The sequence below is a fragment of the Ctenopharyngodon idella genome, chromosome 6 (assembly GCF_019924925.1).
Source record: "Ctenopharyngodon idella isolate HZGC_01 chromosome 6, HZGC01, whole genome shotgun sequence".
Taxonomy (NCBI): domain Eukaryota; kingdom Metazoa; phylum Chordata; class Actinopteri; order Cypriniformes; family Xenocyprididae; genus Ctenopharyngodon; species Ctenopharyngodon idella.
In genome coordinates, this window is record NC_067225.1 from 18,076,859 (window position 1) to 18,102,899 (window position 26,041).

Here is a 26,041-nt window from a genome sequence, read left to right on the forward strand (position 1 = left end):
TTTAGACTTCTAATTTGTGACCAGTGTTTTGTTTTGCTCTCTCCTCTGCGCCTCCACGTCCGTCATTGCGTTCAGGTCAAAGGTTGCTTTTCCGCCCAAATCGACTTGTGCAGTATGCATACGGTCGTCCACCGGAAGCTAGTTATTGAATTTATAAAGTTTTAAATATAAATATTTTTTCTTACAAAAATGCATTGCTTCACTTCAAAAGGCCTTTATTAACCCCCTGGAGCCGTATGGATCACTTTGATTATGGATGGATGCATTTTTTATTTTTTTTATTTTTTTCAAAATGCGGGCCCCCGTTCACTACCATTATAAACCTTGGAGGACTAAGGATATTTTTAATTATATCTCCAATTGCCTTTGTCTGAAAGAAGATAGTCATATACACCTAGGATGGCTTGAGGGTGAGTAAATCATGGGATAATTTTCATTTTTGGGTGAACTAACCCTTTAAGCCACAAAAAAGGTAAAAAAAAAAATAAAAACATAAAAGTAGTCCATACATGTATGACAGTCTTCTTTAGTCTTCTGAAGCTTTATGATAGCTTTGTGACTAAACAAACTAAATTTGCTATTCACTGAAAATATTCCTGCCTTCTTCCTCTATCATATCAACTGCACTGTTACCACCAGTATGCAAGCCACGAAGTTCTTGTGTGTTTCTTATACAGAAATTTCAGTGAATGTGAATAACAACTTATATTTCGGTCTGCTCCTTACATAAAGCTATCGGATGGCTTCAGAAGACTTGGAACATAGTGCATGAGTCATAATGAACTATTTTTATGGTGCCTTTCTACCTTTTTTTGGAACTTGACAGCCCCTGTTCCACTTTCATTTTTATGGCAAAAAAACTTGTGTGTTTCGAAACAATATGAGGGTGAGTAGATAATGACAGAATTTTCATTTTTGCCTTTAATTAACTGGTGTCATGGAGTTCTAAACCGTTTGCATTTGTGTTGAACGTTCCCTCTAAGACTGAACAGGCTGCAGCCAGCAAGACGAAGGAGACTGAAGGAGACAAGAAAAAAAAAACGCAGTGGGAGACAGAGATACGGATAAAAGTGTAGGAGGGGGCCAGTGGGAATGCAGTGCCCAACTGCCTGTGGCAGTCATTGACCTTAAGGTCAACATGGTAGCAGGTTCAGAGTTTTGACAGGAGCAGCCAACTGTGGAGAGAGAAGCGTGCCCGCTGGCACTCCATGTAGCCAGTCACTGTGCGTTAGTCTAATAAACTGCGTACTATCGCCTGTGTGTCTGTTTTACACACATCCGACCAATCGCGTAGCCTGGCTGTTGGTCGAAGATGCTGAAGCGGTCATTGGGACCTGCCTTTTTACATTACAATGTTTGCCCTCTGAGTAACACTGCTAAACAGCTCACCCTCAAAAGCTCTGTCACCAAACATTAGCGAGAACTCAACCTCCTCCTCCCGCAGAGACATGAGAGCACTGATTGGCCACTGCGAAATCTGATGACTTAGTGAGAAACATGTTTGACCTGGACATGACCTCTCGGACTGGGTATCGAAAGTGTGCATCCATACGTCATTGATAGCTAGGAGTGTTTGAAATTCAGTCAGTATTTTTGTCTTGTTTTCCAGTAAAATTAAATTAAAAATCCATAAAACAATATACATTTCCTAGAGAAGAAAATATTTCTGCGAAAATATATTAAATTAAGTTGGTTTTTTTTTTTTAATTAAATAATCTTTAGCTATTTTTTTAGCATAAACATTGTCTTGTTTTCCAGTAAAAATATATTTTTATATATTAATATTATTATTAGCTCTTTGGCTATTTTATTAGCATTAGCTTGTTTTCCAGTAAAATTATGTATGTATGTACTAGACACGTGGCCAGTGAAAAATGAAAATGTGTCACAATTCTGTCACTTTTATGTTGTTTCAAATCTATAACATTCCATAGAACTTTAAAGAAGTTGCAGAAGTTGAAGAATATCCAGGCTGCTCTTTTCCAAATTATGAAAGTGTTAGCATAAACTTCCCTAAAACTGAACCTTTATGCTAAATAACCTTTGGCTATTTTATTAGCATACCTCATCTTGTTTTCCAGTAAAATGTTGCATATAAATGTATATACTAAACATTTTCTGGAGAATAAAATATTTTCAGAGAATTCATGTCAAATGAAGTTTATTTTTATTTATTTTCTTCTTATTTTTAGCATAAACCGTTCAGATTTTTTAGATGTTCTGTTATTATTTTAAACCGTTTTCTTTCTAAAGTAAATGTGTTTATATATATATATATATATATATATATATATATATATAAAAAAAAAAAAAAACAAGACAATAATACTGATTATGAAGATGGTTTAAGTGAATATGAATGCAATGGGCCATCCAGCTTGTTCTATGTGGACATCTGGCGGACAGGTTCTCTCTGATAATTTCTGTGGCTGTTGAAACAAGATAATCCATGGCTGTGGGTGCGCTGTGTATTTAATGGATGAATTCCCACATGAGATAGACATGATAGTCATAACATATGGGCCCTGAAAAAAGGTTGCATGAAGTAGAGAGTTGACTCAACGTGGTGACACTCATGGCTGTTATCATTAACTCTGGGGAGTTCAAAATAGTGCTCATTGAATATTACATTCTCATATATGACTGATGATCTCAAACCATAAACCAGGCAGCAGTTAGTGGTGATATTATCAGTATTATTAGTTGTAGTATTAGTAATATTTCCCTGAAATCATGCTTGGTGGGTAAATGTGTACCATATTCAAATGCAATCCTCCTCGTTGCTTTGCTTTGACATCTTTGATGTCTTCAAATCATGGTCACGCATAAACCCTCTGAAGAATACCTTTTTTTCTGTCTGTAGTTTCTGTAAAACTATTGAAGAACATGATTAGATGAGGAACGAAAGCTCATAATGAAACAGAAGAGGAGAGATGAAAGCCACCTATGTGGAATTTCAAAAAAACAAACTCCCACTCAAATCGTGTAAATAAAAGTTTTTCTGAGAACAGTGTCTTTGATGGACAGTTTTGTGATTGATATTGTGCATGTTTCAGTCACTATTACAGCTTCCTGGTAATACCTTCACTTAACTTATCTGATTTAGAGAAGGCACAATGGTTGAGAATAAAGATGACGACAGATTCAGATCTCTTTTCATATTTGAATTTACAATTTACTGTATATGGTGAAAATTGTAAATGGTTTTTATTGGTTAATTTTATAGTAAAAGAGTCAAATTTATGATTTTTACAATTAAAAATAGTAAAAGGACATTCCCAGAAGTCTCTGCATGACACATCACATATGATAATGTTTTATATAGATAATTTTGTTTCATCTGTGTTAACAGTAATGTACATTGGGGTGTTTTCCGTTACATTTTCTGTTATTAAAATGCATTATTTTACTGTCTTGGAGTATTGGCCATGTTTTATGTTTTATGTTACAATGAACTCTGATTGATTATGTGGCTTTCTATTGTACCACCTGTATTATTATGGTTGGTATCAGTACATTTTAATGTACAAATTAGATTTTGGTATTTTCAAGTAGATTTGAATACATCATGTAACTTAATGATATATAGGTTATAAGTTGTAAAGTACACAGGCACCAATATGCCATCCTGTAATAGCGGAAATATTGTGAGCATAGTTTTTACAGTAATTTCTGCCAACCACAGCTTGGGGTATTTTTTACAGTACAATTATGAAAATGAGCACTTTGAAAAAGACAACAATGTGCCACGTCTGGTAGGCCTTTACAACATTAAAGATGCAATACATTGTTCAGAAGGCGCTTTACCTATCTGTATTAGTTTATACTTGTATTTGATCCATAATCTGTCTAGTCAAGTCACCTTTATTTATATAGCGCTTTTTACAATGTAGATTGTGTCAAAGCAGCTTTACATTGATAACTGGTACATTATTTGGCTGCACAGCAGCTCTTAAAAGAATAGTGTCAATGCAGGCAGATCAAAGCACTGTTGAATATCAAATGTCAAGTCAAATGTCAAGTGTCCCCAACTAAGCAAGCCAAAGGCGACAGCGGCAAGGAACCCAAACTCCATCAGGTGACATCAGGTGGCAGACAAGTGGCAAATAGGTGTTTAAATGGAGAAAAAAAAACCTTGGGAGAAACCAGGCTTAGTCGGAGGGCCAGTTCTCCTCTGGCCAAAACTGGTACTGTAAGTATAAGATGTCTATACTTACTGTACATGTTTTCGACTTATTAAGCATAATCAGTGGAAGATGTAAGCATCTAAACACACTCCATATGTGACGAGTGGGTTCCTGCTTAAACCATTTATGACCACTCCTCGATAAAAGAACACGGTTTAAGACATTTACTTGACCTTACAGTCTGTTCTTCAGGTTGTTAGGAATAATCAGTTTAAGACTGTGTATGTGAGTGTGCCCAGTGATTATGAAACTGTTCTAGTTCTGCAGAGAGTCCATTTCCTCTCAGACTCAAAGGGAAACTAATATTACCTAAGTGGATTCTTTTGTTTCACGTGGTTTTCGGGGCTTGACATTTGATTATTAAAGGAATGTTCTCTTTTCCACCCAAATGTATTTTATATTCAAATGTATAAGAGTTCAAAACAGCAGGAGGCCTTTTGGCAGTCGAACATCTTGAATCATATTTAGTATAACTTATCAACCTATTTTCTAAAACGGGTGCCCTGAACTGCTTGAGTGTAGAGAGAAGAGATTGTTTTTTAATGTGTGTGGAAGGAGATAGTCGTATTACTCCATGCCTGATTGCCTTTCATTGTGCGAGTGCATTGGAGCCCCTAAAGAAATGACAATTACGGCGTCTCGACAACTTTGACTGCGACACAGATGAGCGAAGCTGACCAAATGTACAGTAACAAGGGTGGGCAATGCAGACCTGCTCTCGCCGACAGACTTCCTTCGTACTCTGATACTGCCTGACCCACAGTCTGGGAGGCTGAAGGGAGACGTCTCTCCCGTTTGTTCAGACACAAAGCATGTGTACAGAGCAGAAAAAGGTGGAGAGGGGGACTTCTCTTTTTGTAGCGCTAGGGTTTTCCCCTCCGAAATGTACAATTGCAAGTCCCCCCCAACCGCCCTTTTGGTTTGAAATGCAAAGTTAACAGATTTACTCAGGCCCTCGAGCCCTGCACGCTCGCTTCTAATCTATTCTAATGTGTCAAAAAGCCTTTCCTTGGAGTTACAGAGAAATTTCACACTCGAGTTGTTTGTAAAAGTCATTCTGAATCATGAGTTTTAGGGGAAAAGTAAGTTTCTTAAGTAAGAGACTGTTCAGAGAAGCTACAGTAGCTGGACTATTGGTACTCTTCTCACTCAACAGCACATTTGATTTGGTTTAATTCACTACAGAGCTGGTTTGTGTGTTTACTGTACTGTATGTGTGCGAGATCCATGGTCATACAAACAGGTTGGGTTACAGTTGTTGGTCATTTACACTGCTCTTGAAACTTTTAATATACATCTTGTAGGGTAATGCAATCTTTTACTTTTTATTTTGTGTTTTCTCATTTTTTGGTTAATGAATCACACTCAAAACAAGAATTTAGGAGGCGGGGAGAGTGTTAGTAACTGTATAAAAGCTTACAAAAAGAACATATACGGCTCTTCCTGCAGGCTGGGGTGTCAAACACCTTAGCTGCATCCGAAATCGCGTACTGAGTAGGTACTACATTTGAATTTAAATTTACTTCACGACCATTGAAAAAGTACGTTCTATATACTACGAATGTGTGTAGTATGAATGAAATCTGGACGTACTACATCCGCCACTGACCTACCAGCGTCAGTTATGTCCCTTCAGCTCCATTCACAAATCCTCTCCCATGGCCTCATGGGATAGTGAAGTGTCCATCGTATGCGCATCGTATGCACGTAGTAAGTCATCCGGGTACTTTTCGCCTACTATTTTTCGAATACTATGAATTCGGACATACTACTCTGTTCACATACTGTTTTTCGCATACTATATAGTAGAAAAGTATTCGATATCGTTTTCTTTTTTAACTTTATGATGGAAACCAGTATTATGGTGCAATATTGCCACCTACTGTGTTGGAGTGTCAACCGGATTGTGTTGGATTATTTACAATATTACCATATGTGCAGCATTAACACAAAAATATATGATATTTTTTTTTAAATTTCACAGTTATTGTCAGTGGCGACATGTTATAACACCTCTAGTTTTAAACTATGAAAATGAAAGTAAGTCACTGAGTTGAAAAGTCCAAAACACCATTGGACCCCATTGACTTTCATTGTTTGACTAAAAAATCTTGTAGTCATGTATCATTCCAATACAACTGACGACGCTACAGCCATGTCCCTTTAGAAGTTCATTTTAACACACAATTGGAAGATTCTTATCGCTCAGAAGTTGTGAACAGATGTGCCTATATTTCCATGGTTTCATGGTTACATTGACATAGTTTAAGACTTCCATAAAACAGAACTTTCTTAATTTGTTTGCATAAGGAAATCTGTGATGTGCCATTTCATAGCAATCTTCTCCTACCCATGATTTCCCCCTCAAATAAAGGAGCGATTTCCTCTCCTCTAATCTAATGGGTGTAAAATTTGCCATGACAATATAATTATTTTTAGGGTCCTATTTGCATTTCCAGCCCTCTGCTAAGTAAATGTTAGGGTTTAAGGTCTTTATAGATAAATTAATAATATCAAGTATTTAAAATAGCATGAAACATTTAAATTGAGTAATTTCACTTCCTGAAGGGCACGTTTAGGGTATTTTACATTTGCATGCAGACAGATACATCGGCCCTAATCACTGAGACGCAAAATTGTAGTTAAGAGTGTGAAATATTTCATGGGGCCCTTTTCGGGCTATCTGACTTTTGTGTCATGAAGCCTGAGGTATTATTCTTAAGATAAAATAAGAAAACAAACTTGCCATCATCTATCATTTTTCCTCATTTTAATAGCTGCAGCTCAAGCACATAAAGATACAGTTTGTCATTCATTTACACGATCATATCCATGATGTTAAACTAAGGACAGAACTCTGTAAGACTTTTTTTCCCCCTGCTGTTAAATGTAAAGTTGGATCGTGACCAAGAGCTTGAGTTGCCTCTCATCTTCATTTGCTCTGTTAGGTTAATAAACCTCTGTGATTGGTTACCTTGATTGGTCATCACGCTCGCTGTGTCACCCAGTCCCCTTCCTGACTATGCAAGAGTGTTTTGAGCCATAATAACAGGCCGTATTTATGTCTTTAAAGAACAAGCCCCTGCCTCAGGCATGTAGGTTCATTCTCCTCATCATGTGATAGAGACAGTAATTGATTTCTCATTCTCTGGCTTAAGGCAGTAACCTAAAAAGAAAAGCATAGGTTAATGACAGCTAGTTTGTAGGTCATTAGAGAATTTAACACTGGTGATCTATTTGAAACAGACTTTGCTATTAGACTTTGATTTTCTAATATGTAATTGTAACTGGCACAGTCACCTTGGAGGAGTCATTTACTTCTGCCCTCTTTAGCTTTACAGTATATGCACAGACAGTAATACAGTGTATTATCAGCCAATAATATTTGTTCATGTTTTATATATATATACTGTATGTACAAGAATACAGTGAACAAGAAATCAGGTATAAACCCTCCGATCATCTACGCCGACTAAATATGGTGTTAAGCGTTTTTTTTTTTTTTTCTTCAAAAATAAAATTACAGTCAATCTTGCAATAAACCTACAGTGTAATAATACAGTATTTTATCTTCACTCTCATTTAATTCAAGGTCACACTAAATAACAGTTGATTAATAATAATAATAACTTTTTAACTAATGGCTGCCATGCTTTGTCAATTTGCATGAATAAATTGATTTTCAAGTTCAGTACTATTATAAACATATGTGGGTCAATGACGTGACAGGTCATTTTTTTTGTCCAAAGTCCTTAATAATAATAAAAAACAAAGATATGATATCCAAAGTATGATATGATATCCAACTAGATCTCTTTTATTGAATCCAAAAGGTTTTAATTATATTTTCCTACATATAAATGTGTTTTAAAGATTTTGAAGGATCAAAAGTCATTCGGTTTAACCATCCAAAGGCCAATACAGCCATTTCATTTGTGATTAAAATATCTTAAAATGTAATAAATGTATATATTTTTCATTCTGGAATGATTTTATGACATCATATATCAATAGTGCAAAATGGTTTTAAAATTATGTGTAGAAGTCGTTGCTTTGTTATGAGAAAAAATGTCTGGAAAAAAGAATTTCATTGATGTCATTCGGAGTAATCAATATAAAGGGATCATTTTGGATCAAGTCATGCAGTCAATATCATGTGACAGGATGTGACATCGTTCAGACACCTGCAAAGGACCACATGGTCATGAAGCAAAGTAACTAACTCTCTTTAAACTATTTGAAGAATTCATGTTTTCACTTGCTCATACGCATATCCCGAAACATCAGATCATTAGATACAACCGCTAAAAAACATGGAAAATGTTGTAATATTTTAAAAACTTGTACTAAATATAAAATGTTTGATTGTCCTTTTGCTAGCTAGCTAACTAGCAAACTAACTAGCTAGCTAGCTAGATATCAGCCTGTTAGCATTGTTTGAAAATATCGTCAATCGGTATAACCAGAAGTGTCATTCGGTAAAACCGAAATTGTGGTTAAACCGAAAGACTTTTTGGTGACAAATTTTGTCCATTTTGTAAAAAATGACAAAAGCAGTGTTAACTGGTTATAAAAACCACATAATCTCATTATTAACACTTAATAAAACTTAAAAAAAAAAATTAATTATATCTCCATTGTTTTTTTTTGTTTTTTTTTTTACAGTTTTAAAAACCTTATTTGTCAATGACCCATGTACTATTCCGAATTACACTTAAAAAGGTGTTTTAAAACAAAAACACATTTTAACATTAAAAATGTTTTCTATTGGAACTGCTCACATTGTAGTTTGACTTTTTGCCATTTAAAAGTACGTGACAGCATCTGTCACCACATTTGTAGAACCGCTTGGTTTTAATCATAGATTCCTGGGTTAAAAATCGTCTTTCTGACCCACTTACTTCAGTAAGCTGCCTTAACCATGAAACCCATCTAAAGTACATGATGCAACTGTGCCTTTCCCCACACAACCAAACACTTCCTCTCTGAATTCATGAAGAGATGGGCATCACCACAAGATTAAAACATTTTTATAGGCACATTCACTTCACAGACGTGTTTAAAACGTGCAGTTCTGCTTGAGGCAATGATGTGCTATCATGAAGTGTATTACTGAATGTTTCATCATGAAATTAGAGTCTCTTTGGTCTTCATTTAACTGGTTAGTTATGACAGAACAACCTTCTATAGATGAATAAAATCAGCCAAATATTATAGAATGGAAGTATCTCTTTGGTCTTTTAATTCAATCAGACAAAGCACCAAATGCTCTACAGCTAGGATTTATTTTGATCTTTGATGGTTGTCACTGGGTTTATGCTTATTTTCATTTTCAATAATCTTTTGACATCTAGAGAAATCAAGCTTGTCCTCGGGCTCTGTGACACAGCCATTGTTGGACATTTTAGATAGACTTCTCTGTAGTGAGCTACAGAGCCAAAGCACCCAGGAATCCAAGGACACAAATCTTTCTGATTTAAACTCCATCCCATGCGGCCTGCTAGCATCAGCACAATTGTCTCTACCCTCGTCAGGCTGTCCATCACTTCTCTATCTGCAACAAAACAATTTATACCCTCATCTTGACTCTAAATCTCAAAGCTTTATTAGCCATAGTTTATGAGTGGATGTGGTCTGGCACGACCAACTGATGGTTGTTGCACTTGCCCTGTGGATCGATCTGTAGTAGACAGGCTGCATAATTACTGTACTTGCGCTGTGAGATGTGAGATGGTTAAATTGTGGTGCTATGAAGGTTCTACGCCCCCTGATGTTCACTAGGACCACCTGTCATTGTAACATGTCTGTTCCATCATTAACGACCATTAGCCAGTTGCCAAGCTGTGATGGATAGTAGTTCAGTGGTTTGTGCTGTTGTATAACTTGATGTCGATCAAGGTTTGGCAAAATGCAGAATTTAAAGAACTGGCTCTCTTTAAAGGAATGACTTGGAATTTGAATTAAATTAGCCATGCCCCACAGGAAGTTAAATTAGAAATGATTTGGGTTGACAGGAAGTGAAACTTGCTGCGTTGAGAATGAATGAATGAATGAATGAATGTATGTATGTATGTATGTATGTGTGTATTGGCATTATGGGAAATTGTTCTTCCATCTTGACCAGGCCTATAAAACCTTCAAACTTTTTAAACTATTTATTTATTTAAAAACATTCAAAAAGGTTGTCAAGTCAACATTAAACATTTGTGTTGATAAACTTTCTTTTTTATGTTATTTTATTTATTTTAAAAATATTTTTTTTAAAAATCAAAAAAGGCTATAAAGTCAACATTCAAAGTTTGTGTTGATAAACTTTCCTTTGTCTGTTAATGTATTTATTAATTTATTTAAAATATTTTAAAAAAAAAATTTAAAATGCTGTCATGTCAACATTAAATGTTTGTGTTGATAAACTGTATTTTTATGTTATTTTATTTAAATATATATATTTTTTAAAAAACTTACTGTCATGTCAACATTCAATGTTTTTGTTGATAAACTTTTCTTTTTCGGTTTGTGTGTTTATTTATTTATTTATTTATTTATTAAACATTAATTGATTAATTTTATTTCTACTTCCTTAAATTCAAAATCAATTTTGCATCCTGTTTGCTACATCATTTGAAATCAAATTTAGATTCAGGAATTAAATTAAAATTAACTGAATTTAATTTAAAAAAATAAAAAATAAATTGAAATAATGAATACCACACAACAATTGTGTCAATCATATAGCAAATAAAACATTTTCCTTTTTTTTTCCAGTGGACAATAAAAAGTTGAATGTCTAATTTATTTGTTTATTTTTTATAGAATTCTGCCAGCCCAGCTGCGACAGGCTCCAACGCCCCTGTTACTGGCTATCGCCGTATGGTCATCCCACCCCAGCCCCCTCTAACCGCCACTAAAAAATCCACTCCGAAACCACAGACCTCTCCAACTGTCCCTACTCCGGCTTCGTCTTCTCCACGCCCCCAATACCAACCCGCGCCCCAGCCTGTCCCAGCGTCCTACACCACCGCCTCTACTCCGAGCCAGCCAACCTTCAATGTTCAGGTCAGGGCCGCCCAGCCAGGCCCCCAGCAGCAGCCGGTCCGTGGTCCAGCCCAGGTACAGTACATGCCGGCTCAACCCAGAGGCCCTGACTTTGCATACGGGCCTCCGCAGCCGGGATTCTGCCCTGCTCCGTCTGGAGGCTACCATGACCAGCACTATGGTGGAGCTCCTGTTTATGGAGGTCAGAACACATGGAGAGCTGAACCGAGTCACCATGCCCCTCCTCCATCCAACCAAGGGTACCAGCCCGCTCCTCCGAAAAAAACCTACATCACTGATCCTCCTGCCAGCCTGGCACCCTTCGGCGGTGGGCCTTCTGTTCCTCATAAGGTAAGGACCACATCTAAGTTTCAAATATCAGTACAACAAACAAAAACAGATGGAAAAACAAATCCATGAAAATCTCACTTAGAAAAGCATTCAGGCCCATAATCAATTCTCTCGTTTTATTGAATTTATGAAATGTTGTCTGCGATGTGTGTGTTTTAATGCACTGAAACACAAATTTAATTATTTTAAAATGGTATGCAATTTTTGGCCTTACTATTGGCTGCTACCTGTGTATAACTTAAATAACTATCATATTTTCTGGATAAAAACACACAGATTATTATTCAAGTTGTGAATCTGTAGGCCAAATGAAAAAAACAAACAAACAAACAAACAAAAAAAAAACATTTGAAGAAGTTAGCACAAGTGAAAAAAGTACAAAACAATATTCAAGCATTTGTGTCCAACACATCAAGGGCCCTGTTTCCACCTGGTATTAAGATGCGTGTTTTGGTCGATCGGATCACAAGCGGACGAGGGAGATACATACCCGTTTCTACCTGGTATTTTAATCTGTTTTTTTTTTTTTTTTTTTTTGTCTACTTTCAACCTCTTCTGTCCTGATTTCTTCAAGGGGAGGGTCTATGGGTGGGTAAATGTATGGGTTTTTTATCTTTTTTTTTTTTTTTATCTTTCTATCTTTTTTATCTAATGGACAAAATAAGCTACCAGAGACCATGGAAAAACATATGGAGAGCAGCAGCATTCGCTTCTGCTTTGACAGCCAAAAGACTATCCGAACGCAGCGAGAACATTGTGGTACGTTTTTCATCTTTAAACCAAACTTTGGTCTTCAGCCGACAAAGTTTAAATCTCGTCTGGCTAGTGCGCTTCCCATAATGTTTACATGTTAGGTCAGTAGACGGAGAGAAGGTGGTCTTTTTTGGCTATTCTAATACATTCTACCACATGAGCGTTTCCACTACAAAAGCAATCCGCTCTAATGCGTTTTTGACTACCTCTAGAAGTGGTCAAAAGTTGGCAAGCTCAAAGCGTTTTACACCCCGTTCACACCTGTTGTAAACTTTTAATCTGATCGACCAAAACGCGTCTTAATACCAGGTGTAAACAGGGCCAAGGAAAGCGTTCAGGTCTTGCGGGGGTCACCACTTATCCTTGTGAAAAATAAGTACTCATTAGCATACTTTTCAGTACTTATTTAGTACTTAGTACTTATTACTTAAAGGATTAGTTCACTTTCACATAAAAATTTCCTGATAATTTACTCACCCACGTGTCATCCAAGATGTCCATGTCCTTCTTTCTTCAGTCGAAAAGAAATTAAGGTTTTTGATGAAAACATTCCAGGATTATTCTCCTTATAGTGGACTTCAATGGCCTCCAAACGGTTGAAGGTCAAAATTACAGTTTCAGTGCAGCTTCAAAGGGCTTTAAACAATACCAGACAAGGAATAAGGGTCTTATCTAGCGAAATGATCAATCATTTTCTAAAAAAAAAATAAAAATGTATATGCTTTATAAACACAAATGATCGCCTCGCAAGGGCTTCCAACAGACCACCTTCCGTATTCTTCAAAAAGCTTACGCTGTATGTCCTACACCTTCCCTATTCGACTTACGGAAAAAAACGGAACTGGCGCCGCGTTCGTTCGTTCATTTTTAGAAAATGACCGATCGTTTCGCTAGATAAGACCCTTATTCCTCGTCTGTTATCGTTTGGGGCCAATTGAAGTCCACTATAAGGAGAATAATCCTGGAATGTTTTCATCAAAAACCTTAATTTCTTTTCGACTGAAGAAAGAAGGACATGGACATCTTGGATGACATGGGGGTGAGTAAATTATCAGGAAATTTTTATTTGAAAGTGGACTAATCCTTTAATATACTTTAAACTAATGTACTTCAGTGTGAACTGAATGTAATGTTTTCAAACACTTAACTGCATTGCAATTAAATGAAAATGTTTATTATAGTTTAACTTAATATATGAACTGCAGTTATGGCTAAAAGTACATCTTTATGTCATTTCGGAATTACTTCTATTGTCTTTGAAATATGGTTAAAGTGTACTGCTTTATTTACTGAAAAGCATTTATGGTAAACTAAAATATACATGAATGTAATTTCTATTGAATCATCATGTAATTTAACTTTGATTTTTAATCACTTGCATTAATGAAGTTGAATTTAGTCAATTTAAGATATTAACTTTAAATATAATATTAACAAACTACAGTTAAACTTCTAATCAAGTACTTTACATGATCTTTTGTATATTAGTCAACACATCAAAATAAGTGTACTACTTTAAAACATGACAAAAGATTATTGAAACAATGACTTAAAATGTACTTTAAAGTAAAACTTTTAATTTGACATTATTTCAGTTTGCACTCTTTAAAAGTGTACTTATGTTAAGACACATATGGTGCTTTTTCACTGCATGGTACGGTTCGGTACGGCTTACTTTTTGACGCTTTTCCACTGCATGGGACGGCTCGGTACGGAACGGTACGGCTCACTAAAATAGTACCATCTCGGTTGAGGTTCCAAGCGTGCCGTACCGATACTAAATGTGACGTGTAAACACTGCAGATCACTGATTGGTCAGAGAGAAGCGTCACTACCAGCGTCATTGGATTTGAAACACGAGACACCAAACCCGCTAGATTTAAATAGTCAGTAATGCTGCATTCACACGGGGCATCGGCGTTAAAGCTTCTCATTTACTTTGAATGGGTGACGTCATGCATTGCCGAACTGAATTGTGGGTTCCGTCGCGTCGCTCCACTCGCGTTGCTCGTGTCAGAAGTTGAAGATTTCTCAACTTTTCAAGCGCCAACGCAGGCGTCAGCCAATCAGATCACCTTATGCAAATTCCCTAGCGCAGACACTAGCCAACTGTGTTCATGCAACACTGGAAAGTAATGTGATTGGCTGTTATCACTATGACAATCACATCGGCACAAGCTTCAGACATGCCCTCCAAATGATGTTGATGCTGACGCCCCGTGTAAATGCAGCGTAACAGCCTCCGCAGTATCATTTGTTTGCACAACTTTTTTTAAACGACTTGCTTTAAATGACCGTTGCACGTAACTTGAAAAAAGAAATGGCTGTATCGTTTTCAAACTGCACATTCAATACAATTAACCGCACTTCTTTTTTGTTTTTGCACCCATAGAATATAGATAACATATCAAATGTTGAAAGTGAGACATTTTGAAATGTCATGCCAAATATTGGCTCATTTTGGATTTCATGAGAGCTACACATTCCAAAAAAGTTGGGACAGGTAGCAATAAGAGGCCGGAAAAGTTAAATGTACATATAAGGAACAGCTAGAGGACCAATTTGCAACTTATTAGGTCAATTGGCAACATGATTGGGTATAAAAAGAGCCTCTCAGAGTGGCAGTGTCTCTAAGAAGTCAAGATGGGCAGAGGATCACCAATTCCCCCGATGCTGTGGCAAAAAATAGTGGCGCAATATCAGAAAGGAGTTTCTCAGAGAAAAATTGCAAAGAGTTTGAAGTTATCATCATCTACAGTGCATAATATCATCCAAAGAATCAGAGAATCTGGAACAATCTCTGTGCGTAAGGGTCAAGGCCGGAAAACCATACTGGATGCCCGTGATCTTCGGGCCCTTAGACGGCACTGCATCACATACAGTAATGCTACTGTAATGGAAATCACAACATGGGCTCAGGAATACTTCCAAAAAACATTGTCGGTGAACACAATCCACCGTCCCATTCGCCGTTGCTGGCTAAAACTCTATAGGTCAAAAAAGAAGCCATATCTAAATATAATCCAGACGCGCAGGCATTTTCTCTGGGCCAAGGCTCATTTAAAATGGACTGTGGCAAAGTGGAAAACTGTTCTGTGGTCAGACGAATCAAAATTTGAAGTTCTTTTTGGAAAACTGGGACGCCATGTCATCCGGACTAAAGAGGACAAGGACAACCCAAGTTGTTATCAGCGCTCAGTTCAGAAGCCTGCATCTCTGATGGTATGGGGTTGCATGAGTGCATGTGGCATGGGCAGCTTACACATCTGGAAAGGCACCATCAATGCTGAAAGGTATATCCAAGTTCTAGAACAACGTATGCTCCCATCCAGACGTCGTCTCTTTATAGGGAAGACCTTGCATTTTCCAACATGACAATGCCAGACCACATACTGCATCAATTACAACATCATGGCTGCGTAGAAGAAGGATCCGAGTACTGAAATGGCAAGCCTGCAGTCCAGATCTTTCACCCATAGAAAACATTTGGCGCATCATAAAGGGGAAGATGCGACAAAGAAGACCTAAGACAGTTGAGCAACTAGAAGCCTGTATTAGACAAGAATGGGACAACATTCCTATTCCTAAACTTGAGCAACTTGTCTCCTCAGTCCCCAGACGTTTGCAGACTGTTATAAAAAGAAGAGGGGATGCCACACAGTGGTAAACATGGCCTTGTCCCAACTTTTTTGAGATGTGTTGATGCCATGAAATTTAAAATCAACTTATTTTTCCCTTAAAATGATACATTTTCTCAGTTTAAACATTTGATATGTCATCTATGTTGTATTCTGAATAAAATATTGAAATTTGAAACTTCCACATCATTGCATTCCTTTTTTATTCACAATTTGTACAGTGGCCCAACTTTTTTGGAATCGGGTTTGTATTTAATTCAATTAGAGCACTGATTAAGGATCTGAATATCTTTGGGAAGACACTGCAAACCAGAAAGGTTCTGTAAATATACTGCTCATTTTTATCCAATAGCAGGAAATGATGCTGGAAAGGTACGCACAATCACACGGCTGTCCTTATTCTGTGCACAATGAAAAATTCATGAAAATACTTTGAAAGTGTGTATCTGTGTGTGTTGTTTGTGTGTGTATGTATGAATAATACATTTGTGGTAATTAATTATCTGTGTCCGTGTCCTATGATTGTGTGTTTAAACTTGTAGCTTGTGTATTTTTATGATTTATTGATTGTGTATGAGAGAGGGAGAGCATTTTCAAAGGCTGGTTACCACACAAAACATGCTCGTATTTAAAATTAAACCCTGAATCTTAACACAGTCATAACAGTTCATTTAAAGAAACAGCTTGTGTTAACGTCACAGAAACCCACCAAGAAAAAAACAACTCAATTTTACATTTCATAGTAATGTGTGTGCGTGTACAGTATGTGTGTTAAAGATCATGAGTGAGTGTAAGTGGCGCATAAGTGTGTATACCTCTTTACTTAGTGCTTGTGATTTAATTGCTTCAGATGGCAATACAGCAGGGAGTTTCTTTGCATCCTTCATCGAAATCTTCAGAATAAACAGTTATTTTAACCTTTATGAATTGTTAATGCCGCTTCTCTGTAGGGCTTTACACTTTCTGACTCTATTTGTCTGAATAAAAACAAAATGTTTATTTTATCTTACCTCACAGATTCACATTTCTCTCTCACTTTCACTCTCGTTGCTCTTACTTTCCTACTTGACATCTAGTTCTAACATATTATTTATTGAAAGAGAAAAGATGCTGCTTTGTAAAAATATATATTTATATTTGTTTTATGGATTTTTTGTCAATTTAACTGAATTCTCTTTAGTTTTAATCCCATGCTTCAAAGTAAGAAACTAGTAAATGGTTAGATCATGCGATTATTTGTGTTTAGTGATCCCCATTATGCCCATCAGTGTTTTTTCAAACTGGGGACTGCAAAAGAGCAGAAAAGGAGCATTTAACTGTTAATGTATTTGTGAAATTTGATTTGTTAATCCGCTAACTATTAGACTGGCCAGCAATCATGAAATTTAAATGATTATATAGCCTATATACAGTATTTTTACAATGGTCTGTCTGAATACTGGATTCTGACTGGCTGAAATGCATGCGTTAAAACCATTTAATGCACAAGTCCATTAAGTTTAATCGGCCTTCTAAATGAATGTGCTGCCTTCAAACACTCTCACATGAAGGCAGTGGCTGCGTCTGATACTCTCTTGAGTAGGTACTTATTTTGAATAAAAGTAATTACTTCACAACTGCTAAAAAAGTACATTCTATATAGTAAGAATGTGTGTATACTATGAATGTAATCTGGACGTACTACATTCACCATGTTGTCATTATCATGTGATACGTCAGCATCAGTTGCGTCGCTTTACTGCCATTCACAGATCCTCTCCCGTGGCCTCATGGGATAGTAAAATGTTGTATGCACACTTCAGAGTCTCTCCGGAAGTAGTAGGTCATCTGGGTACTTTTTGCCTACTCTTTTATGAGTACTGTGAATTCGGACATACTTCTTTTGCCACATACTGTTTTTCGCCTACTATATAATAGGGAAGTATGCGATTTTGGATGCAGTCGGTCACTTGTAACCACCAAAATGATTACCACATTTTTTGACACACATAGAGATTGCACTCACATATTAATGTAATGTTACCACGCTAGTTGATTTTACTTTAAATTCTAGCTCTAATGACCGAAAGATATAATAACAGAAATTAACCATTGTTTTTCATCTGTTCAGTTAAATTTTTGTGCTACAAACATCATTCTAGCAAGTAGTCATGGTATAAACAGGATTATATAGGCCAGGGGTGTCCGAAACTGCTTTTGGAGGGCCTGTCTTGCAGAGTTTAGCTTCAACCAACCCTAATTAAAATGACCTGAAGCTAATCAAGAAGTGTGTCCCAATTTGCATACTTGTGCACTATTCTATGATGTTTTGTTGTATAAATAGTGCAAGTAGTGTGTTCACACTGAAAATTCCAAATAGATAAGTTAAACTTTAATGATGCACGGGTGATGCACTTAATTAACTGAAAAAATGAAGCGTGGAATGTTGGACACTTCATGCACTCAACTGTCGCATCTTTAATTACGTAGCGGAGGGGGAGGGGCTATCAGACTCTGATGTTGAATGACAAAATAACCTTATAAAAATAAACACTACACAGTTGATTACATAGTGTAGAGGTGCATAGTGCGTCATTTGGGACACAACTAAGGTCTTCAGACTCACTAGAAACTTCCAGGCAAGTGTGTTGGTGCTGGTTGGAGCTACACTCTGCAAGACAGTAGCCCTCCAGGAGCAGGATTGGACACCCTTGATATAGGCTATATACTTTGTGTTTTATCTTTTGAGGGAGTTTCACTAGTTTCACACTTATATATTTCTTACTGGTTGTTCTAAGGTAATATTCTCTGTAAAACTGTTTATAACGTTACTGTAGTGGGGTTTACTTTAGTACAATGACACTATAAAAGCCAATTACTTTCATTAAAAACAACATGTTAACTTTATAATACCACACTTATTTCTCTCATACAGAATAAATGAGTCTTCATACACGAAAATATAGCTGCCTTTATGAAGGGGGTCCCTTGCAAAGGGATCATCGCATGTATTTGGGAGCCTGATTTACATATGTAGTACTGTATGTCATTGAATAGTCAGGTTTCTTCGGTTGAAAAGCTCCAGACTTTAAAAGCTGTGGTGCACATCTTGACTTTCTGAAATTCAACCAGGCAAGAGAACATCGGTCAGAACTAGAGAACAAACAAGGTGTTGACACTGAATGAACAATGAATGCCACATGGCAGTTTCCTGTCTTGTCGCTGGTCTTCCCCCTAGGCAAAACTTCTAGGTCACTACCTTCGAGTTCTCCGCAGAAAGACAGCCTGAGGCGCCTGAGAATCTGTTACTCTTTTTAAAATTTCCAAGAATATCTGGTAATGTCTTTCACAATCAGCCCAAGGGTGTAAAACATCCAGTCCAATTAGAGTAATACAATACACTGTTATTAATATATGTTAGTGATGGGATAATAAGTGGCAGGCGCTTGGGATGTGTCTTTTTCTTTGTGCCATTGTAGGTCCTTCTTGCTCCACACAGATTCAAATGGCCTTTTAATTAGCAATAATTTTGCAAATCATTGCTTTATTTATTGTGAAGCAGAAAAGATGCAGTGCTTTTCAAAAGAAACAACACCCTCAATAACTTAGTGCTATTCAAAAATTCAAAAGGACAAATATTATTATGGAAAAAGGACTTTTTGGAGTTGCCTCAGAGAGCCATTAAACTGATTCATTTTCTACTGGCTGCTTCATGAAGATGGCTATTGCGGTCTTTGCGTACACTCTCTCCATAGCCACAATCTGGGGAAAAGAACATACCCTTGAGCCCACACTAATTCAAGGATTTTATGCAGTAGTACAAACAACTGCAGCCCCAGCCTTTGGGAATAGCTCATCAAGGACTATGTTTAACTAAACACAAAATAAATACCACATTGTCGGGAGCAGCCTCATGTATTAAGAAAACAAATTAACATTATTCGAAACACAAGCACATTATGCTGTGAGATGGCAGCTCTATTCCCAAAATAATGCATCAGAACAACAAAAGATGATGTTGTACGGGTCTTCAAATTTCTCTTTGATTCCACATCCTCTCCACCCCCACCCAAATATTCTTATTGAATTCATTTTCTGTATGTTCTGAACATGAATACAGAATACAGTCATTTATTAATTTAAGAATGTTGGATCCTAAACACCGAGATAAAGAAGAGCATGTTTAAATGCCACATTATCCACTAGATCTCATAGTAATAATAGATATTTTTGTAAAATTACATACTTTTCGCATAGACACTGAAACATACATAGAAATATGTACACTATATGTTCGGTCTGTATGAAGGGCTGTACCAACAAAATGACTGAATAGGTATCAAAAAAGAAAAAAAAGATTTCATCCAGCTTTTGCCATTTTTGTGTGGCTGAGATTACTTGGCCTTGTCTCATGTTGCGCTGTAATTGTTTTTTTATCGATTAAGTGTGTGCTTAATGCTGTACCACAATGACCACTCTGATGGAGCCCACCATCAACATGTTTTTGAGGGACGTCCCTCACCTTAAAAAACAACAACAACAACAACAAAAAACTCTGAAATACCATCTGTTTTACACCTGCCTCAGATAAACTTTCAGTGTTTCTAAGCTATTTGTGTTGGTTTTGTGCTGTACCAGCACAGCTGTGTCTTGATGAAGAACCCATTTAAATTAGGTCTTATTAATCTAATTATAAGGGCAGCTCTGCTTTGGATTGAGAGGTGTTTGAAGCGAAGAAAATGTTGACTGAGTGATGCCATTTTCACCCCTTATTGTAATTATGATTTCTTTAAGCTTCATAATCCAAGGTCTCTTTAAAGGAGCACTATTACCAGACTCCTCTTATGTCAAGCAAGCGCAATCATCAAACATCCAGCCGAACGTGGACTCTAAAGAGCTCTAAAACAATCCTTTTCCCCTTGAAAGCAATGCACAGTTAGAAAACACAACAGCACGGTGACCTCTCTCACAGTACAATACATTTGATCCTGATGTTTTCCAACTCAACTGATTCTGTCGTACTAATGAGAAGCTTTTCCTGCCCTTTTAGCCATAATCTGTTTATTTTCCTTTCCGTCTGTATCGCCACATTTTGAACTTAAATCTCTGAACGGAACAGCAGCACAATATAAAAGCCAGATTAGAGTAAAAGCCAAAGCTGTCAACTTTGTCTTTACCGTTGTCAATCTGTCCAGATGTCATGTTGGGACATTTCCATAACCCTCCGCACAATGCAAAACCGACTTCGTGAACTAATCTGATGTATAAATAATCTCATATATCAAGCAAATAATAGATGGCTTAAGAGCAACGAGCAATGGCCATTTCCTGGCCGTGGTTCATCGAGAGGTCTGCGCTTACATATTCGCTTCCATCCACGCTATTGCTTTGTGTCCCTTGTCGCAGTGATCATTAGATTTAATTGAGAGCTGTCACGGAGGGTCAGCGTCATTATGAGCCCGTAATCACTTCCCGTCCAGTCGTCTTCATGGCTGCATGCTGATTGGCTGACCCCCTCAGGATCTCGTCTCTGATTGGTTCGCGTCTTTGATATTAGAAGTAAGGTGTAAAAGTGAAGGCTTTTCACATCAACACAGCTCAAGGACACTTAATTAAGCAAATCTGCCAGCGAACGCTTGATCTCGTTTTTCGAATGGAGGGGGAATTTCATGGCTGCTGGTTCATTTAGCGATTTCTTCAACTCTCTCCATCTTTTCTGATCTTCCTCTCCTTCTCTTTCTCTTGCCGCGTCTCTCTCTCTCTAAATTGGGGAAAGGCTAAGCTGGATGATAGCTTGTGTTATTGCTGAGCTTGAGTGACAATTGACAGGGGGAGGATTATTCTCAACTGCTCAACCCCTACAGGCGGCTAAAGCCCCCTAGAAGGTCAATGATGGTTTCAACTGTCAAATATTCAGCTTTCGTATGTTTGACGCTGCGCTCCCCCGCCCGTCTCTCCTGTTTTCTGCTTCTGGTGGAGGCCGTTTTTCTCCCTGACTCACATATCAACATTTGCATGGGACCTCGTCAACACCTGCTCAAAATAACCTCTTCTAGGACATCATTAAGAGGTTTGCTGACCTCACAAACTCTTTATTCAGTCCGCTTTTGGCATTATTCCAATTTTGGCCCATTACCAAAATTTCAGGCCCTTTTTAGTTTTATACATGGAATACATTTCACTTTTAACAAGTTTTAAACACAATTAATATTCAAAATTTATAAAAAGGAAAGTTAAAGAGTTAGTTCACCTAAAAAAGTAAATTCTGTCATTAATTACTCACCATAATGTCGTTACACACCCGTAAGACCTTCGTTCATCTTTGGAACACAAATTAAGATATTTTTGATAAAATCCGATGGCTCAGTGAGGCCTGCATTGACAGCAAGTTAATTTACACTTTTAAATGCCCAGAAAGGTACTAAAGATATATTTAAAACAGTTCATGTGACTACAGTGGTTCAACCTTAATGTTATGAAGCGACAAGAATACTTTTTGTGCGGCAAAAAAAACAAAATAACGACTTTATTCAACAATATCTAGTGATGGGTGATTTCAAAACACTGCTTCATGAAGCTTCGAAGATTTACAAATCTTTTGTTTCGAATCAGTGGTTCTGAGCGTGAAAGTCAGAATCATGATTTCAGTAAACAAGACTTTGTTACATCGTGTTTTGAAATTTAAGTGGTTCACGTGACAGTTTGATACACGTTCCATACCACTGATTCGAAACAAAAGATTCGTAAAGCTTCGAAGCTTCATGAAGCAGCGTTTTGAAATCGCCCATCACTAGATATTGTTGAATAAATTCGTTATTTTTTTTTTTTTTTTGGTGCACAAAAAGTATTCTCGTTGCTTCATAACATTAAGGTTGAACCACTGTAGTCACATGAACTGTTTTAAATATATCTTTAGTAGCTTTCTGGGCGTTTGAAAGTGTAAATTAACTTGCTGTCAATTGAGGCCTCACTGAGCCATCGGATTTTATCAAAAATATCTTAATTTGTTTTCTGAAGATGAACGAAGGTCTTACGGGTGTGGAACAACATGAGGGTGAGTAAATAATGACATAATTTTCATTTTTGGGTGAACTAAGTCCATGTAAGAGTTAATTTCACTGTCATATATAGGTACACCACCATTCAAAAGTTTGAGATCAGTATTATTATTTTTTACTTTTAAGACTTTTATATTATGACTTTTATATTGATACAAAAACTTGTATCAAAGAATCCTGAAAAAAATGTATCATGGTTTCAACAAAAAATATTAAGCAGCACAGCTGTTCAATATTGATAATAACAAGAAATGTTTCTTGAGCATCAAATCAGCATATTAGAATGATTTATAAAAGATGAAGGATAGTTGGTACTGATTTTGGTTATGCTGGAAATTTGACTGGCACATGAGTAAATATAGGGCTTTTGGCCCTACAGTGGCCTTGTCTGACCTCTGACATGTTAATCAGACTAGAAGAATAACCCCAGCACATGGTGATAGCAAGGCATGTGTCCATTAAGGTGGTTGTGTAGTAGGTTAACTTTAGTGCTGTATTCAAGGAAATAGACACATTCAAATACATACTTGCACAACACCGCAATAGAAATCATATGCTTTCACTCTTGTGCTAGTGTTGAGAAAACACTTGTGATCACATGAAAGCAATTACAAGTCTTATTGACAAAGAATCCTTTGTTTAATCAGTATTTTTGTATTTTTCTTGTAAAAAATCTAGACTTATCCTTTAAACAAGATTTAAACTAGGCTCCATGGCAAAATTATATAAGATAATAAGAGTATATATAAGACAGAATATATCTTATATTACTTTTTTTGCCCTATAAATAAAAACAAAGTATAATAAGGTTTATACTAAAAACATGAAAAACAATGTGCTAGTGGATTGAGAAAAATGCACTTTATAAAAAAATTATATTATCCAAAGATCATATTTGATCAAGATTATATTATCCAAATTTACTTAAGAAAGCTCAAGGAAATATTTTATTTATTATATACAGTAAATTCATTGTTTTATTTGTTATATAAATTTATAATAGGCCTATTTGTGTGGAAACAGTTATACATTTTTTCAAGATTCTTTGATGAATAAAAGGTTCAATAGTTTCAATACATTTCTTTACTGTCATTTTTTTGATCAATTCAATGTATGCTTGCTGAATAAAAGTATTAATTTATTTTTTTCTGACCCCCAAAAATTTGAAACAGTATATATGCCTAAATATGCCTAAATGTATATAGGCCTATAATGGTGTTAAGTGTATAATTTTTAAGAGTTATATTATAAGTTTTTTTATAATATATATTATTTATTTTTGCTTTGTTTATAAAACATTTTACTTTTACATACTCTGTATAGTGTTAATTACGATTACATTTCCTTTCTGAAAGTTATAAATAATTTTTAAGAGTTATCCATGCAATACATCTAGAGAGCTTGTGTCCTTAATAAACGCCCTCTTACCTTAATAAATTAATGTTAATGATTTTTCACCTGGCATGCTTAGTGCTTGTTTGTTTGTTTGTTTGTTTGTTTAGAGACACGTAATCGATAATTGAGGAACAAAGCCTGTTCTGATGACAGACTACATAGCAGGAAGTGAAAACAGAGCAGCCAGTGTTTCCGTTGTTTTACACAAGTGGAGTTCCTCTGCCCTCCGTGTGAACACACACACACACACGCATACACACACGCACACACGCACACACACACACGCACACACACACAAGTTTAATCTGTTCCTGGAGAGTAACTTCTCTTGTCAGTGTTAGCCGCCAGCAAACAGCCGAATCAGCTCTCAGCGTTCCAAATAGTGCTGAACTCTCATAGCTCGGCTGCCCCTCATCAGGAATCTGGGAGATTTTGTCTGGAACAAAAAGCTCTAATATAAGAAATAGAGGCAGAGTAAGTAGCTAAAGATATACAGGCCCTGTTGACAACCAGTAATATGATTTGTCACCTTCTAGAAACACAGATGTTCTTGGTCTTGTCATGGTTCACTTTGAGCCCTGGAAGCACATGGGTCTAGTTCTTGACAATGGCATCCCATACGTGTGACCTTGTTCTTTATTCGCTTGTGAATTTGAAGAGTGACAAGCCATTAAACTGATTGACAGCAGGGTCAGTAAAGAGGTACTAGCTACAGGACAACAACCTTCCCTTCCAACATTCAAGTTCAGTATTAACAGAAAAAAGGAAACATTTAAGCTTAAATATAAGCAGATGTTGGCAATTAAACAATAGATAAAGGCCTCATAAGCTGTGCAGTATTTCTGACCCTCTCATTACTTTTCTTTTGTGTCATTTTGGGGGCCTTCTCAAAAGAAGAAAACAAAAAACAAAAGCCAAATTCAGACCATCAGGATACCATGATAACATTAAAAAGTCAACTTTGTGTGAATAATCAGTTTCTCCTATAAAAAAAAAAGCTTTCACTGTAAATTCAGCGATAACTGTCTAAATTATGTTTGCCATATGAATTAGTCTGGAGGTCACACTATAAACACTATACACATTGTCATTGGTCCCACTATAAAAGAATGATCAATTTTTATTTTTTTTAGTGTATTTTAGTGTATTTGCTAGGAATATTTATATTTTTCATTAAATGTGACTTTTTTTACATTGTTCTTCTTTACACAGACTTTGTGAACTTTTTTTTTTATTAAATGTTATGTTCTTTACATTTTTTTTATTCACAAAAATAACATGAACTTTGTGACAAATCAGCAGAATTTGCATCAACAATGTAAAATACATCACAGAAAATCAAATGTTAACTAAGTTTGCAAGGCATTAAAATGGATATAAAAGCTTAATCAATGTAAAATTAAGTGGTAATACAACACAGGCCTGAAAGGCAAGCCTACTTTATTGCTGTGTCCTGTAAACAGCTGTGAAAAATTACATGTACTGTAATTTATGCATTTGGTGTACACTTTGCCAGTATGTTTTCCCTGGGAATTGAAACTATCTCATTGGCGTTGTTGGCATCATGTTCTACATGAATAGCTTGGTATTGCATAATGAAAAATACAGCATACACAGTATTTGGTTTACGTAATGTAATCATAAT

At 36.4% G+C, this 26,041-nt stretch overlaps 1 protein-coding gene across 2 annotated transcripts in view; it reads left to right on the forward strand.

Moving 5' to 3' along the window:
* The window catches only part of lpp (LIM domain containing preferred translocation partner in lipoma), a 223,833-nt gene that overhangs the window by 126,977 nt on the left and 70,815 nt on the right, over positions 1–26,041 (forward strand). For both annotated transcript variants that reach the window (XM_051896418.1, XM_051896419.1), the window contains exon 6: positions 11,001–11,573. In XM_051896418.1, the coding sequence (XP_051752378.1) occupies positions 11,001–11,573 (573 nt within the window). The remainder of the gene's footprint in view (positions 1–11,000; positions 11,574–26,041) is intronic.